At 34.9% G+C, this 13302-nt stretch overlaps 2 protein-coding genes across 10 annotated transcripts in view; one reads left to right on the top strand and one right to left on the bottom strand.

Moving 5' to 3' along the window:
• CUL1 (cullin 1) overlaps nucleotides 1-5230 on the top strand; it is an 85921-nt gene extending 80691 nt beyond the window's left edge. For all 4 annotated transcript variants that reach the window (XM_031939327.1, XM_031939325.1, XM_031939326.1 and 1 more), the window contains exons 18-22: nucleotides 1353-1400; nucleotides 1483-1565; nucleotides 3081-3186; nucleotides 3747-3860; nucleotides 4680-5230. In XM_031939327.1, the coding sequence (XP_031795187.1) occupies nucleotides 1353-1400; nucleotides 1483-1565; nucleotides 3081-3186; nucleotides 3747-3860; nucleotides 4680-4760 (432 nt within the window). In that variant the 3' untranslated portion in view covers nucleotides 4761-5230. The remainder of the gene's footprint in view (nucleotides 1-1352; nucleotides 1401-1482; nucleotides 1566-3080; nucleotides 3187-3746; nucleotides 3861-4679) is intronic.
• A 5107-nt stretch (nucleotides 5231-10337) lies between these two features.
• Nucleotides 10338-13302, bottom strand: part of EZH2 (enhancer of zeste 2 polycomb repressive complex 2 subunit) — a 108115-nt gene continuing 105150 nt past the window's right edge. For all 6 annotated transcript variants that reach the window (XM_023504959.2, XM_023504958.2, XM_023504956.2 and 3 more), the window contains 5 exons: nucleotides 12191-12286; nucleotides 11822-11903; nucleotides 11381-11461; nucleotides 11155-11239; nucleotides 10338-10655 (listed from right to left, as the gene is read on the bottom strand). In XM_023504959.2, the coding sequence (XP_023360727.1) occupies nucleotides 10595-10655; nucleotides 11155-11239; nucleotides 11381-11461; nucleotides 11822-11903; nucleotides 12191-12286 (405 nt within the window). In that variant the 3' untranslated portion in view covers nucleotides 10338-10594. The remainder of the gene's footprint in view (nucleotides 10656-11154; nucleotides 11240-11380; nucleotides 11462-11821; nucleotides 11904-12190; nucleotides 12287-13302) is intronic.

The following is a 13302-nucleotide window of genomic DNA, read 5'->3' on the forward strand; positions in this document are numbered from 1 at the left end:
GTAGATAATATGGGAAAAGTATAAGTTAGGGTAGTGTGGTATGTACCTGTAAACCCTGCTATTATAGAAGGCTGAGGCTGGTGGATTACTTAATTTTGGAAATTCTGAACTGCAGTAGGCAGAAGCTACTTTGGGTCCACACTGAATCTGGTACAACTACGATGGTCTCCTGGCTGCCTACGAAGGTACAAACCAGTTCTGGTGACAAAAGCAGAGCAGGTTAAATCTTTGAATGATTATTGGGATCAGCCCGGAGGAGAGGAATAGCCATTGGACTGCCAGCTTCAGCAAGATGGTTGGAAAAAATACTCAACTTCAAGGTTTTCATTCTCTCTCCTCTCTCCCTTTGTCCCCTCTCACAACACATACACCATCATCACCCATCCCACAGGCTTTTTCTAAATCACATTGGCTATTTTATTTCTTTTGTTGAATATATTCCCTTCTGTTGTACATGTTGTTTTATTCCTTTATATATCTTTTTATTTGGGAAAATTGGTAGTCTAAAAAAAAGGAAAGGGGGCGGGGGAGGAACTGTTTTAAGTTTGGCTAAACCTTGTAATATTACTTCCCTCCAGAACTGAGTTTTTTAATGTGGAGCATTTGAACTAACCCCCTTGTTTTTAACTGAAAGACACATTATTCCTACTATTTCATGTACTTATATATTTTTATCTTCTTTAATGTTCATGTGTGTATAGGATTTTATTTGTTTTTTAATTGTATTTGTTTATATCTGTATAATTAAAAAAAAATTTTTTAGACATTTAACTATGTGCCAGACACTAAAACACTAGACTAGCAAGGAAAGGTAAAAGCAGTCAGTCCCCTCCCCAAGAAGCTTATATGCTAATATGAGAATGATAGGCATTAAACTTAGGAAACCAGGGAAGACAGAAGGAAGGCATGAAAAAGTAGGGGGGTCTGCCAGTGCAAAGACAGAGAGGAGTTAAAATGTCATGTCTGAGAATCAGCCAGGGCAAAGCTAGATCATAGAGTGGATAGAGCAGAACATTCTATCTAAATTCAGTGACCATGGTAATCCACACTGGATATAAATTGTAGGATATCTATACATTGGCAGTAAAGAGCCATGGTTATCTGTAGCTAACTCTTCAGAAATAACATCTTTTACTAAGTTTCATGGAACCATTTCAGATTGTAACTTAAATTTTTTGATGTCTCATTTTTAAAGTTTAGAGGCTCTGGTATTTACTTGTATATTTATATTTGTATTTATTTTGGTATCTGGTTGTAATCTTTCAATTTTGCATATAAATATTTCACTTAGACCTTTTATTACTCTTTCAAAGAAAACTACTTGGGTTGACTCATTTTTTTCTTTGTAATAGGATATTTTGGCACAGGTTCTACAGATTTTATTGAAGTCAAAGTTACTGGTATGTCCTCTTCGTTTTTATTTTTTACATTGTTAGAAGAAATCATTTTATTAAATACATAGTAATTGTTGTTTTCTTATAGGTTTTGGAAGATGAAAATGCAAATGTTGATGAGGTGGAATTGAAGCCAGATACCTTAATAAAATTATTCCTTGGTTATAAAAAGTAAGGAAAATCTAACATAGTTAAAAGAAGAATGATTGATGATGACTTGTTTTTTCCCTAAAGTTTTAAATATAAGTCTTCTATGAAATATTTTAGGCATTTTTCCCCTATTAAAAAGTGAGTGTCCCCAAGATATGATTAAAGTAATTTTATCTCTACTCTAGAGAATTCTCCTCTCACTCCTGGATGAAAGAAGTGCTTATTTCTGGAATTACAGGATGTTGGAAATTTTCCTTTTGTATTTTTTCTTACACAAGAATTGAAGGAGGTCACCTTATCTACAATCCCATGTTAATAGTTCAATAAATTGTATTCTGATTGTGCAAGGAATTAGGACAGCATTCTCACCAACTTCTCTAATATACTGTTATCATTGGCTACCAATCTGACCTTGGGCACTAAGTGCCTTCTGTATCTCTGCTTCCTCAGTAGTAAGAAGGGTCTTTTTAATGATTGCCCTTGTCGTTTAAAAAAAAAAAAAAAAAAAAAAAAAAAAAAAGCCCCCAGAAAGATGCCACTTGTATTTATTATAGTTTAAGAAATAAATTGAAATCTTTTGTCATATGAAAAAAGTGTTAATACATCACAACATTTCCATATTGCTGTTTGCTAACTTTTGCTAAGTTTTGGTAGAAAGAACAAGAGACTTATTAGTATATGTAGTATAAACTGTTGAGTATGGATTTTTAAAATACTTATGCATGGTTTTCACATACCCCTTTGATATTTTAATAATCCTATAAAAACCATATTCTCCACATTGACTTTATTTGAATTGAGGCATTTGAGGAGAATCAAGGTGACAGCGTGGTAGGAATATGAGATATGATATGAGAGAATTCCTATGCTGAACAAGGAATTGAAATGATGACCTAAAAAGTCCTTTTCAACTCTAGGATTTTATGATTTGCTTTTATTGTTGAATTTTCATTTTTATTAGCTGTTCCCAAGGTAGGCAAGAGAGTCTCTCATAAATGACTTATTTTGAAATTAGTTGGTGCCAAGTATCTTTAAGGTAGGATACTTTAGAGCTAATTCTGATAGGGTATGGAGTACATAGGAATGGCATTTCATGATTTGTTTCTGTTAAGTACAGCATCCTTCAGTTACTACCATTTCAGATTTGTTTACATAACAATTGTTCTTTGGTTACTTCATTTCAAATCAATTCACCATTTTTATTTAGTTGCTTTTGAATGCTAGCTACCTGGCTGTAATTATCCATATAAATGAAACTCAAGTTATAATAATTGCCTTTCTATTATCAAATGAAAATAAGCAACCCCCCCAAAAAAAAAATGATTTGAACTCTCTATCTTCTGCATGGCTTTGGAATTCCTTTAAACATATTTCTAACATTACTTCTTCGAAGTCCAAGAATGTTTCTCTTCAAATTTTGCAAAGGAGAAAATACTCTTATCATTTGAGGTTTTGATATTTTAAAATGAGATTGATACCACTTCACTTTTTCTTGATAGTTGAGATTGATATCACTTCGCTTTATTTTCTTGATAGTAAGAAGTTGAGGGTTAACATCAATGTGCCAATGAAGACAGAACAGAAACAAGAACAAGAAACCACACACAAAAATATAGAGGAAGACCGGAAACTACTGATTCAGGTGACTTAGTTGTTCAAATGAGTATTTGCATTGTCTATATAGTTGATAAGTGGATTGTTTAATACTAAGAAGACTGCTTTTTAAGTGCACTTTCATTATCAGAGATATTCTACTGAATAACTTTAATCCTCTTTGGGTGCTTCTTTTTAATTGTCTGTTTTGATATGGGAAGAGAATTAAGTTTTTTTGAATTTGGGAACAACTTGAACTATATATATCATGATGTTTTTGAAAGGCTAGTCATAAGTTTTTTTGTTATTTGAATTACATGTGTGTTCCCTTTTTGTAGTTTTGAGTCAGTGAAGTAATTGATCTAGATATCAAAAACAAACAGCCTTTTACATTATAATGTTCACTTGAATTAGGATTTGAGTTGTGAGTTGAGATGCTTTTCCAGCTAGATCAAATCTTCACTAGTCATTGGAGCCAGTATAGTTATGAATGCTATTGTAAATCAAACTTAGCTCAAAGAATGTGTATTATTTAGGTGAGATTCTAGCCTGTTATTTTCTTACTTTTTAATAACTTTAATAATCTTTTGTTCCTACTTGTTTCTGTAGGCTGCTATTGTGCGGATTATGAAAATGAGAAAGGTTCTGAAACACCAGCAATTGCTTGGAGAAGTATTAACTCAGTTGTCCTCAAGATTCAAACCTCGAGTGCCAGTGATTAAGGTAAAATAAAAATAGTTCCATTATAGCAGTATTTAATTTAATTATTAAAGAAAATAAATTGGTAAGAACCTGTGGGTTAGAGAATACACGAGTTGGCTACCGTCATAATTCTAAAACTGCTAGAACAATGACAGTGATTCCTTGGTAGTTATTAGTTTCTGTAGAGTGGTGACCACTAGGTGTTTCTTTTCAAAACATCAACTATTTGCTTTGTATTTTTTATTTCAGTAGACTATTCCATGTATTCCATCTTTCTGAATCTTTGATACCATATCTCCCTTTGGGAGATACTATAATAGTAATTGCCATAAGTCACTTACCTGAGGAAAAGGTCAATTTTACTTCTTCAAAGATAAGTCATGCCTGTATCCAAGAAATAATTTGATAAATGATTTGCATCTTGAAACCCAGAAAAGACCCTTCTCAAAAGAACTTGGCTTCTTGAAGAGGAAAGATTCCTTTTGCCCAAATCCTGGTAGCTTATAATCACATGAGAAGGTTTGCCTTATTCAGGTAGTGATAGAACAGTTTAAATAAAAGGCAACAGAAAAGAACCCTGGGGTGAGAATTAAGCTTATCAGAGCTAAAAATGGAATAGAATAAGTGGTCACACTTCAGCAAGGTATTCTCCCTGTGACCTAAGCAGGTTGGAAATCTGTAGTCATTGAGATGGAAACTTATCTGAATTGCAGAATTAACTTAAACTTGGTGACTTTGGTTTTCTTGGCAGCAGTAGCTTACTTGACTTTGATTCTTTGGTATTGAATAAATACATGGATTTTTTTCTCCCTCCTTCTTTATGAAAAAATAAATATACAGAAATGCATTGACATTCTCATTGAGAAAGAATACTTGGAGCGTGTTGATGGTGAAAAGGACACCTACAGTTACTTGGCTTAACCTTTTTAGCAGTTGTCTGACTGTGCGACACTCAGCAAATAATCACATAATGGAAACAATGGAAACAACTGAATTTCCTCGCAGCCAGGCCGCTGCCATGCGGACCTCCCTTGTCAAACCTGAGACCAAGACCCCCATCAGCCAGGCGGCTCAGATTTACATTGGAACTGCTCAGGATCGATACATTTCAAGGATGTAAATATGGACACCGACGCCGTCTAACCTAATTTAAGAACAGAGAGGATTCAAACCTTCGATGCTGAGGGTTGCATGCTACTGCATTTAAATCAATACATTGGCTATATATGATAAACAGCTGTCTTCATAGGCAGCCTTTATAATGTTGGCAGCACTTTGAGAGCGAGTCTGAATGGACCCATGTGTAATCTGCTATGAACAACCATTTGTATAGTGTGTTTCATTTTTTAATGTGTGAAAATAAAAACAAATTAAAAGATTTCTGTACAAGTCGCATTTGGTTTGTTGTTTTAAGTTTCACTACTTTCTATATGTAAATAAAAGGTATAATGATTATGCAAAATTTAACAATCTTATTATTCTCTTTCCTTCTAGTGTTCTTCTGCTGTGTGAAAAAGGTACATCCTGTGGACTGAAAATTTAATATTTTGATCCAGGCCACAATAGTCATTGCTTTATTAAGATTTATTTCCAAGGCATTTCTGTTTCTTCTCTTCCTTACCCCAGTCCCAACGCTGTCTTTATAAATGGGTCTTGAGATCAGTTTCTCCTGACTAAATTTCACTTCTTTCCAAATAAGTTTCCAACATCAAATTAGCTGATGTCTTATCAAATCTTCATTATGTGCACATTGATTTACCCACATTGTAAGTCTGGACTAGCTCCCATGTGACCCCATTTCCCCTTCCCAGCCTGACTTTGCCTTTTCCTTCCCTTTTATAGGCTAAAAGAAAAAGAAAAAAAGTTAATCTGCTTGCTCTTCTGCAGGTCTGCTTTGAATGTGGGATTCTAAGTTTTCTATAGGCAAATCTTGTCTCTGAGCTTCAGTTTCCTCATCTACTAACAGATCATACCTGCTCTTCCTCTCTGTCCCAGAATTTAGAGAATCAGATGGTAATAATGTAATGATGTTTTGTAAGTTATCTTTTTAGTGGTATTAGCTAGCTTTGGATTAAAGGACTAGATGGAGAGTCAATATTAAAAGAGCATTCTCCCACTCCCCTGAAGAGCCTGGAAACAGCCAACCGAAATTTTAACAAGGAAGACTCAAGAACCAGAAGACATGCTGACTTTATAATCTTATGCAAATTACCTAGCCCTTAGTGGCAGAGTAAGTGATGTTCTGTCGTCGGTAGAGCGATTTCTTCTTCCCAGAGTTTCTCAGACCAGTAAAACCATTGATCTGTACCTAAAACAAAATTGTTTTCATTTCTTTTTCTTTTTGCTGTTCCTATCATTGAATTCATATAAAGTAAGGAACTAAGAACGTTCCATTTCAGGTTCCAGTGTACAAGCTAAGAGTACCCCATGCCCATTGATCTGAGTAGGATTCAAATTTCCTGCCCTCGCTAGTTCAGTCTTTAGTGCAGGATTACCTCACTGAGATTTACCCAAGAAGTACTTTCTCACTATGATGTTAACAAAAGTTGACTGCCATTTTATAGTTTTCAAATGGCAATGTTCTCTCATTTATATTAATGAGTCTTATGAATAATTTGAAAGTAGCTGATTTAGGAATTTTGCTCACAAATCATGATTTCCCACAGACAAGAAATTTTGCTCTTTCAGGCATTAACAATGTGCCTTGGCTAAGTCCATGAGTAATAGAAGCAACAATCCAAATATAATACACCTACTTGGTGGTGTGTTTGCAATAGATGTTTCTTTGCATTAGAAATACACTGTAAGTTGATTGTTATTCAGAGTAGTTTATAAATTCCTCAACTGAGATTCAGAAGCTCAAGTCCAGTCCTCATCTAAGTTCTAAGGTGGAAAAGCTTATGAAGTTGTTAGGATTATATGATGAATGTGAAACTCTGGAGCCTTATAAGTCTAAAAATACAAACTGCTGTTACTTTATCCTTTAAGCCGGGAGATGAAAGTATACCTAGGAGCTGGACTAGTTCCCACCATACTTACTTCCTGTCTTCTGTCCTGAACTGTCATTTCATAGTCCTTATTCGGCAGGAGATGGTTAATTCCCAGCCCTTCAAGTTAATTCTGTGGCATTAACTAGCTTCTGATCATACTTAAAAGAGAAACACTATACAAAGGACAGCTAAATGATGGTTAATACCATCAATCTTATCACTACCTTGAAGAATAATTTTTGCTAGGATTGCAAGGATGAGCAAATAAACTTGTGGCAAGGAAAAGGCGACCGATCCAGCACCCAAGTCATTCAGAACTCTCACAGAGGCAAGGTATGTTGAAAAATTTTCAGTATATTTTCTGAGTCAGTGTTTGATGAGGTCACTTTACATTCTTCCCTGTTCCACTGTAAGAAGTACAGAGTAGTTCCAGAAAGGATGGTTAACCCTTGGAAAAGCTGTGGGATCTAAGCCGCCTTTTCATCAATAATTATCAACTATATTTCAACAGGTGTTTCAGTAGTCATCTTCCAAGAAAGAAATAGCCGATAGTGAAATCTTTTTAATCCATACTTATTAGGCAAAGAACTAACTGCCAAGGCAGAGCTTCAGACCCATATTAGTAAATGTTGGAATACACTGTATTCCAATTTTTTTACATTTAAAATTTCAGATTCCATAAAGCCATAGCAATTTTCCATCCCTTATTTAAGATTTCTTAATACTGTTCTATGAATACCTTCAAGTAACTATCAATTCTATGATACACTTAATTGAATAGTGGGAATCATAACAGTTTTATATTTCATCTTAAGTTTGCAGTTGTGAATTATTCACTTATTAGCTTGAGGATGGGAGATTATTTTGCACTCCATACCACTGTCATTTTTAACACAGCAAAAAAAAGTTTTATGAATTATTTTATGGATTCCTTCCTTTTTTTTTATGCTTCCAAGCAAATCAGAACAAGTGTATTCACAATGAGAAAACCAAATAAATCTGTTCAGAATTAGATTGACAGGTAAGCTGAGTGATTTCATTATCATAATTACATTTTTAACATATTTATTGTAGATGATATCTAAACAAGTTTTCATTTCTCTTCAGAGGGGATAAAGCAAAAAAGGATCAAGCAGCATCCACAGGTGGTCACTACCCAAAAGGATCACGAGTCTCTAAGAGTCCTCCTGCTTGCCATAAACCTTGCTTTGGAGTGAATCTATCCTTAATAAGAAGATAAGGAAAAAGTTTGGATTTAAAATAAAAACCTACAAAGGTAAAAATAATTTAGAAATTAACCCTAAATAATGGTAGGAATAGGGATAATGAAGGGTTGGGAGAAAGGTTCTGGTCAGGGTGGGAGGGCAAACCCTAGGCAATGTTCTTCCATGATTGGAGAAATATCCAGGTCCTATTAGTTGAGAACTGAAGGATTGCCTGAACTTGGAAAACACAAGGCTGAAAGCCTGCCTGCTTGTTGATACATTTGATATTTTTTTGCCTTGCTTTGCCTTCTAAATGTAGTACTTTTTAAAAGGAAAAAAAGTTGAATTTGGAGCTTTCTGTGTGGCCTTGGGCATACCTCTTCAACTCTTCTGAACCTCAATTTAATGTGCATAAAGAGAAGTGGAACGCTTTTAAGTTCCCTCCTATTCTAAATCTTCCATGAACCTCAGGTTCAATAGATGTTCATAATGTTTCCATTTTGAAAAGCAATCCATCTATTTCTCTGATACATGCTGATCACTAAAACTTATTTCTAGTTCATATAGCAAAGTATGAAATTTATATTGAGCTGATTAATTATAGCAGTTCTTATAAAATTCCTATCCTGGCTTTTACCCCAAGGTTGTTTTGCTTATTTCAAGACATTATTGAATATCCTTGAAAGAAACCAGAGTTTGAGCAGGTCACAACAGGATATGTGCTACTGTCCGTGATTTTTAAAAAGCAGGCAGACTTGACTAGTCTCACAGAAATAATGCATTAAAATAGCTGGAGGAGTTTGGTTTGTTTATGGAAGGTATGATAAATGGATTTGATTTGAACAAAGACATGTACATGAAATTCACACTGAAGTGATTTGTTAAATGAATCTTCATATAATATTCATTTGGATTTATTGCTGACAATGTGAGCTAAATTTTAATTCTTGAAGGCCTCTTTCCTAGAAAAAGTACCCAAAACTTCCAACACTGCTGCTGACACAACAAACAAAATATCAGACCTTGAAACTTGAAAAGAACCTGCTGTTACCATATTATTCTATGTGGACAAAATCACAATGTGATGGCAGAATTGCCAGCTTTCTTCCAGAATTTGGTCCCAAAATTTAAATAAATTAAATTACAAGAAATTCTAAGTTAGACATAGAGGGGGGCAAAGGACATTTTTTCCACTAACTTTTCACATGTCAATTCAGAATTAGATTTTTAAAAAGAGACCCAAGTGGATTCTGGTGATGCTTCTGGCCAGGGGAGTACAGACTTAACTTGCTATGCATTCAGAATACACCAGATGGTGCTCAAAATTGTTTCACAAAATTTACCTAGTTGGATTCTTTTATTAAATGAGGCTTTGATTCCTGCCCAACAGGAAGTACTTTCTCAATTGTTTTCAGGAGAAAGGAGTTGGCTATTTGTTGAACAGAACAAATTGAACATATTGAGATGTGTTGAGTTAATGGGACTTGCTGCATCTGAGGAAAACCACACTTAAGTTTTCAGTCATTTAGCATCCTGTGTGCCAAATACTGAGTAAAAAACTAAGAAGCTCAGAATCTAATTAATTGAAGACAAATATGTAGATGATAAATAAGATTTAGGAATTAATAAGAGACTTCTGACACAAGATGGGAAGGCAATAAGCAGAGAAGATAAATTTCAGAACAAAAGATCTTATTGGATCTGCCTTCTTTTGTGAACTTGCCAATCATATTGAGAGATTCATTTGCCCCAATTTCTAGAACCTAGAAATTGACTCTCCCCTGAGCCAAGAGATGGACAGCTAGAAGTCCAGTGTTATTGGAACAGGAGTTCCAATTTCTTACTCCAATTCAGGAGTAAGAAAGATGGCCTGGCATGGATCCCAAAAGATTTTAAATTAATATTTTTTTGGTATTTGGTATTTAGTCAAAGAAAAGAGGATCTGTTTCAAGAGGTTAAATCATTAATAGCTGACATAATAGCTGAGGCTAGGAGTCAAGAATGAGTCTGGGGAATTTGGGGGATGGTTCTCCCCTCCACAATAGTAGAAAAGAGGGAGCAGGGAAAGAAGAAAAAAGAGCCCGGAAGTACTTGTCACTATTTGTCAGCCTTTGTCAGTTTTCAACAATTCAGGCAATCCAGGAATTGAAACATTTTATTTAACCAAATCATTTACCCAGAAAGCATTAAAGACCAGAGTTGGACCCATTTTAGGATTCAAAGCTTTAGTAGACCAAACTGCTAAAAGAAATCCGAGACACTTGATTGGATAAAACGTATGATTACAATAATTGGGCAACAAAGAAGTTCAAGTATCCTTTATTCAAGGTTGAAAAATGTACCACACTGCATTATTGCAAAATTTCACTGGTACAAAACACTTTGCAGCTGGTGAGAAGGCAATAAAAAGTTGATTTTTAAACTCATTACTATAAATTACTCTTACAGTACTTTGCAAATTCAGAATTTCAAATTGCATTTTATTTTTCTAAAATTGCCCACAGTACTAGAAATTCCTGAAAATAAGGCAGCTGTTTTAAAGAGGAGGTAGCTGATGATATCAAGGGATTTCCATTTCTCGTTCAATGCCCACATACTTCAGGGCATCAGCCTGGCTATATCTGAAACAAAATTAGAAAAGAATTATCTCTTGGTTCCATATGGTCCTAGATAGGAGAACAGTGTGAAAATACAACAGAGCCACATTTACATATTAGTAGGAGAGAAGGTGCCCCCACAATATTGCTGGGGGGACTCAAGAATATGTTTTCCAACAAATTCCATAAATAGGTGAATCACTGCTGGACTACAATGGTGAAATCCTTGATAAATTTAAATAAATAATTATTGGATCTGAGCTGAGTTCTTTTATGAACCCACCAACTACATTGAGAGCTTAATCTAAGAACCTTACTTAAAGACCCAAAAGACCAAAAAGATTCAAATTCAATTCAAACAGAATTTAACCCCACCTGCTCATCACATGTCACAGTTTGTGAACTGGGGGTTCAAAAATGCAATGACGGCCAATAATAAGCTCCCCCAAGTCAGAACAAGAAGAAATGAAAGAAAGCTTTGGAAAAACTCAATGCTTACACTATAAATACGTATTTTACCAACCTGTAGTCAAAAAACAGCTCTTCACCAGTCTGGATGGCTCTCTTAGCAAAAATACCTATCCTGTGATCACCGTTAACCATCATAACTGGAAAAAGACACACAGACCCACATCAGCGAGCAGTTAGTATGGGAATAGCACAGCCACAGGATGGTTAATGTGACTCCTAAGCATTAAACATTTGATTGATAACTAACTACTCCTGGGCACGATTTGGTTGGTACCTACCTTTTGCATAGCAGTTGGGATTTACTGAATGATTTGCAAAACGAATTTTGTTACCCTTGCGGGTTGCATCCACCACAAAATCTATTAGAAAAAATTAGAAAAAAAAATTAAAAGTAAAATAATAAGGTTTCTTCAACAAATAAATTTAATAAGTGCCCTCATTCCTTTTATGCTTTTATTCCCATATCACTTGTCCTCTTCATTTTTGCACTGCTCATTCAAATAAACTTTTAAAATCTTAAAATGCCATTGTTTATCTGGCAGCCTTTTAAAAAAAAAAAAAAAAGCATTCTTCCCCTCCTAACTCTCCCTTCCCCAAACTCTCAAGGGCACTGATTCCTCCTCCCCACCAAAACAAAACAAAAACATATTAAAAGAGCTGGTATCTAATCAAACTTAAGGAATATTGAAAAATCCAATAGAAGGGTTACATTAACATACCATTATTCAAGTTGAAGAGAAAGCTGCACATGTACTTATCATAAACCTTTCCTCTTCTGTCTGCCTCATCCTGAGAAATAATCTAGAAGAAAAGACAAGGAGAAGGTCACCCTGAATCCTTGTTCAGCAGGGTGTGAGTAGCCTCCCTCACAAACACACCTGAGATGGTAGGTGTGATTCACTTTGTAACTCCACAAATTTTCCTTTTCTAGCCTTTACTTTGCTAAAATGGTAACATCTTTCTCCTGGACCACCTCTTTTGGTGGGTAAACTGGGAATGCTGCTGTTTAAAACATAACAAGCCCTTAACATGAAGGCATTTCTCAGTGCCAACAGGAAAGGTGTGTGCTGCTTCATCCCTTGCCTTACCTCACCACAGTATTCAGAGATGAATTCATTCTTTTGCACAGGATCTTTGATGAAAATTCCCCAACCTGCCACGTCAGATGGTGCCAGCAATAAATGCTAAAGAAGAAACCAGAACCTATTTATAATTTTTTATAATATTTATAATCAAAATTACAAGGAAAGCTTAAATGCTCAAAAGCTCAAAAAGTAAGACATGATCTACAATTTGGAGGAGTAACCTAGGCACATAATTTAGCTTGTTAGTGTGAACCCATTTATGCTAGCTAAAACTTACAAGTACAAAAAATATACAATTTTCACTATCTCATTACCATGAGATAATTTTAACTTTTGTTTGGTCAAGGGTATCTTGAAAAGACAGACACACTGCCCCTAAGGGCTCTGACTTTACCTGTAAGGTAGACATATCAAGATCTCTACTCAAGAAAAACCAAGTTCTAAAAAAGCAAGTTGGGATTTTGGGCTCCTTATACTTAATATAAATCCTCTTTCTCATTTTTGAGAAAGAGGATTTATATTGTCTTTGCTCATGAATTTCCCAATCTCCCCAAAAAAGCAAATTTCACTTGTAAAATTCACTAAATAAAATTTTATTTTTCTTTAATGTCCACCTCTCAAGAAGTACCTTCTCTAAGAAAACATCATTTCTTCAATTCAAGAAGGTCATATTGTGTCACATTAGGTGTATTGGGTATTTAAAACAGAATTTCTTCAGTTGATAGCTATTTTCCTAGACTTCTAATCTCTTTGTGGCTCAATTCCTTGAGAAAGCCATCTGTTGATACCTCTTTTACGGCAATTGGAACACATAGCAGGTGCATAACTAGGAGTTCATAGCTACAGGAAATTTGATATGTTCTGAAGGCCCCACAAGCACCTTAAAACCTAAAGCAGTCAAGATTAATGTGACTTACAAAGTCACAAACACAATTTACACTGTCACAAACTAAGCTCAAAGTCTTAAAAGCCCCCCAAATTACCTGAACAGTAGGATATTTTCCCTGACTTTTAATTCAGATTTCAATATAAATGGACAGTGACAGTGACAATTTCTGACGATGACTGATAGATCATATGCTAAGAAAGCTAAATTGTTCTTTTTCAAAACCTAC

This window comes from Sarcophilus harrisii, chromosome 5 (assembly GCF_902635505.1).
Source record: "Sarcophilus harrisii chromosome 5, mSarHar1.11, whole genome shotgun sequence".
Classification (NCBI taxonomy): Eukaryota; Metazoa; Chordata; class Mammalia; order Dasyuromorphia; family Dasyuridae; genus Sarcophilus; species Sarcophilus harrisii.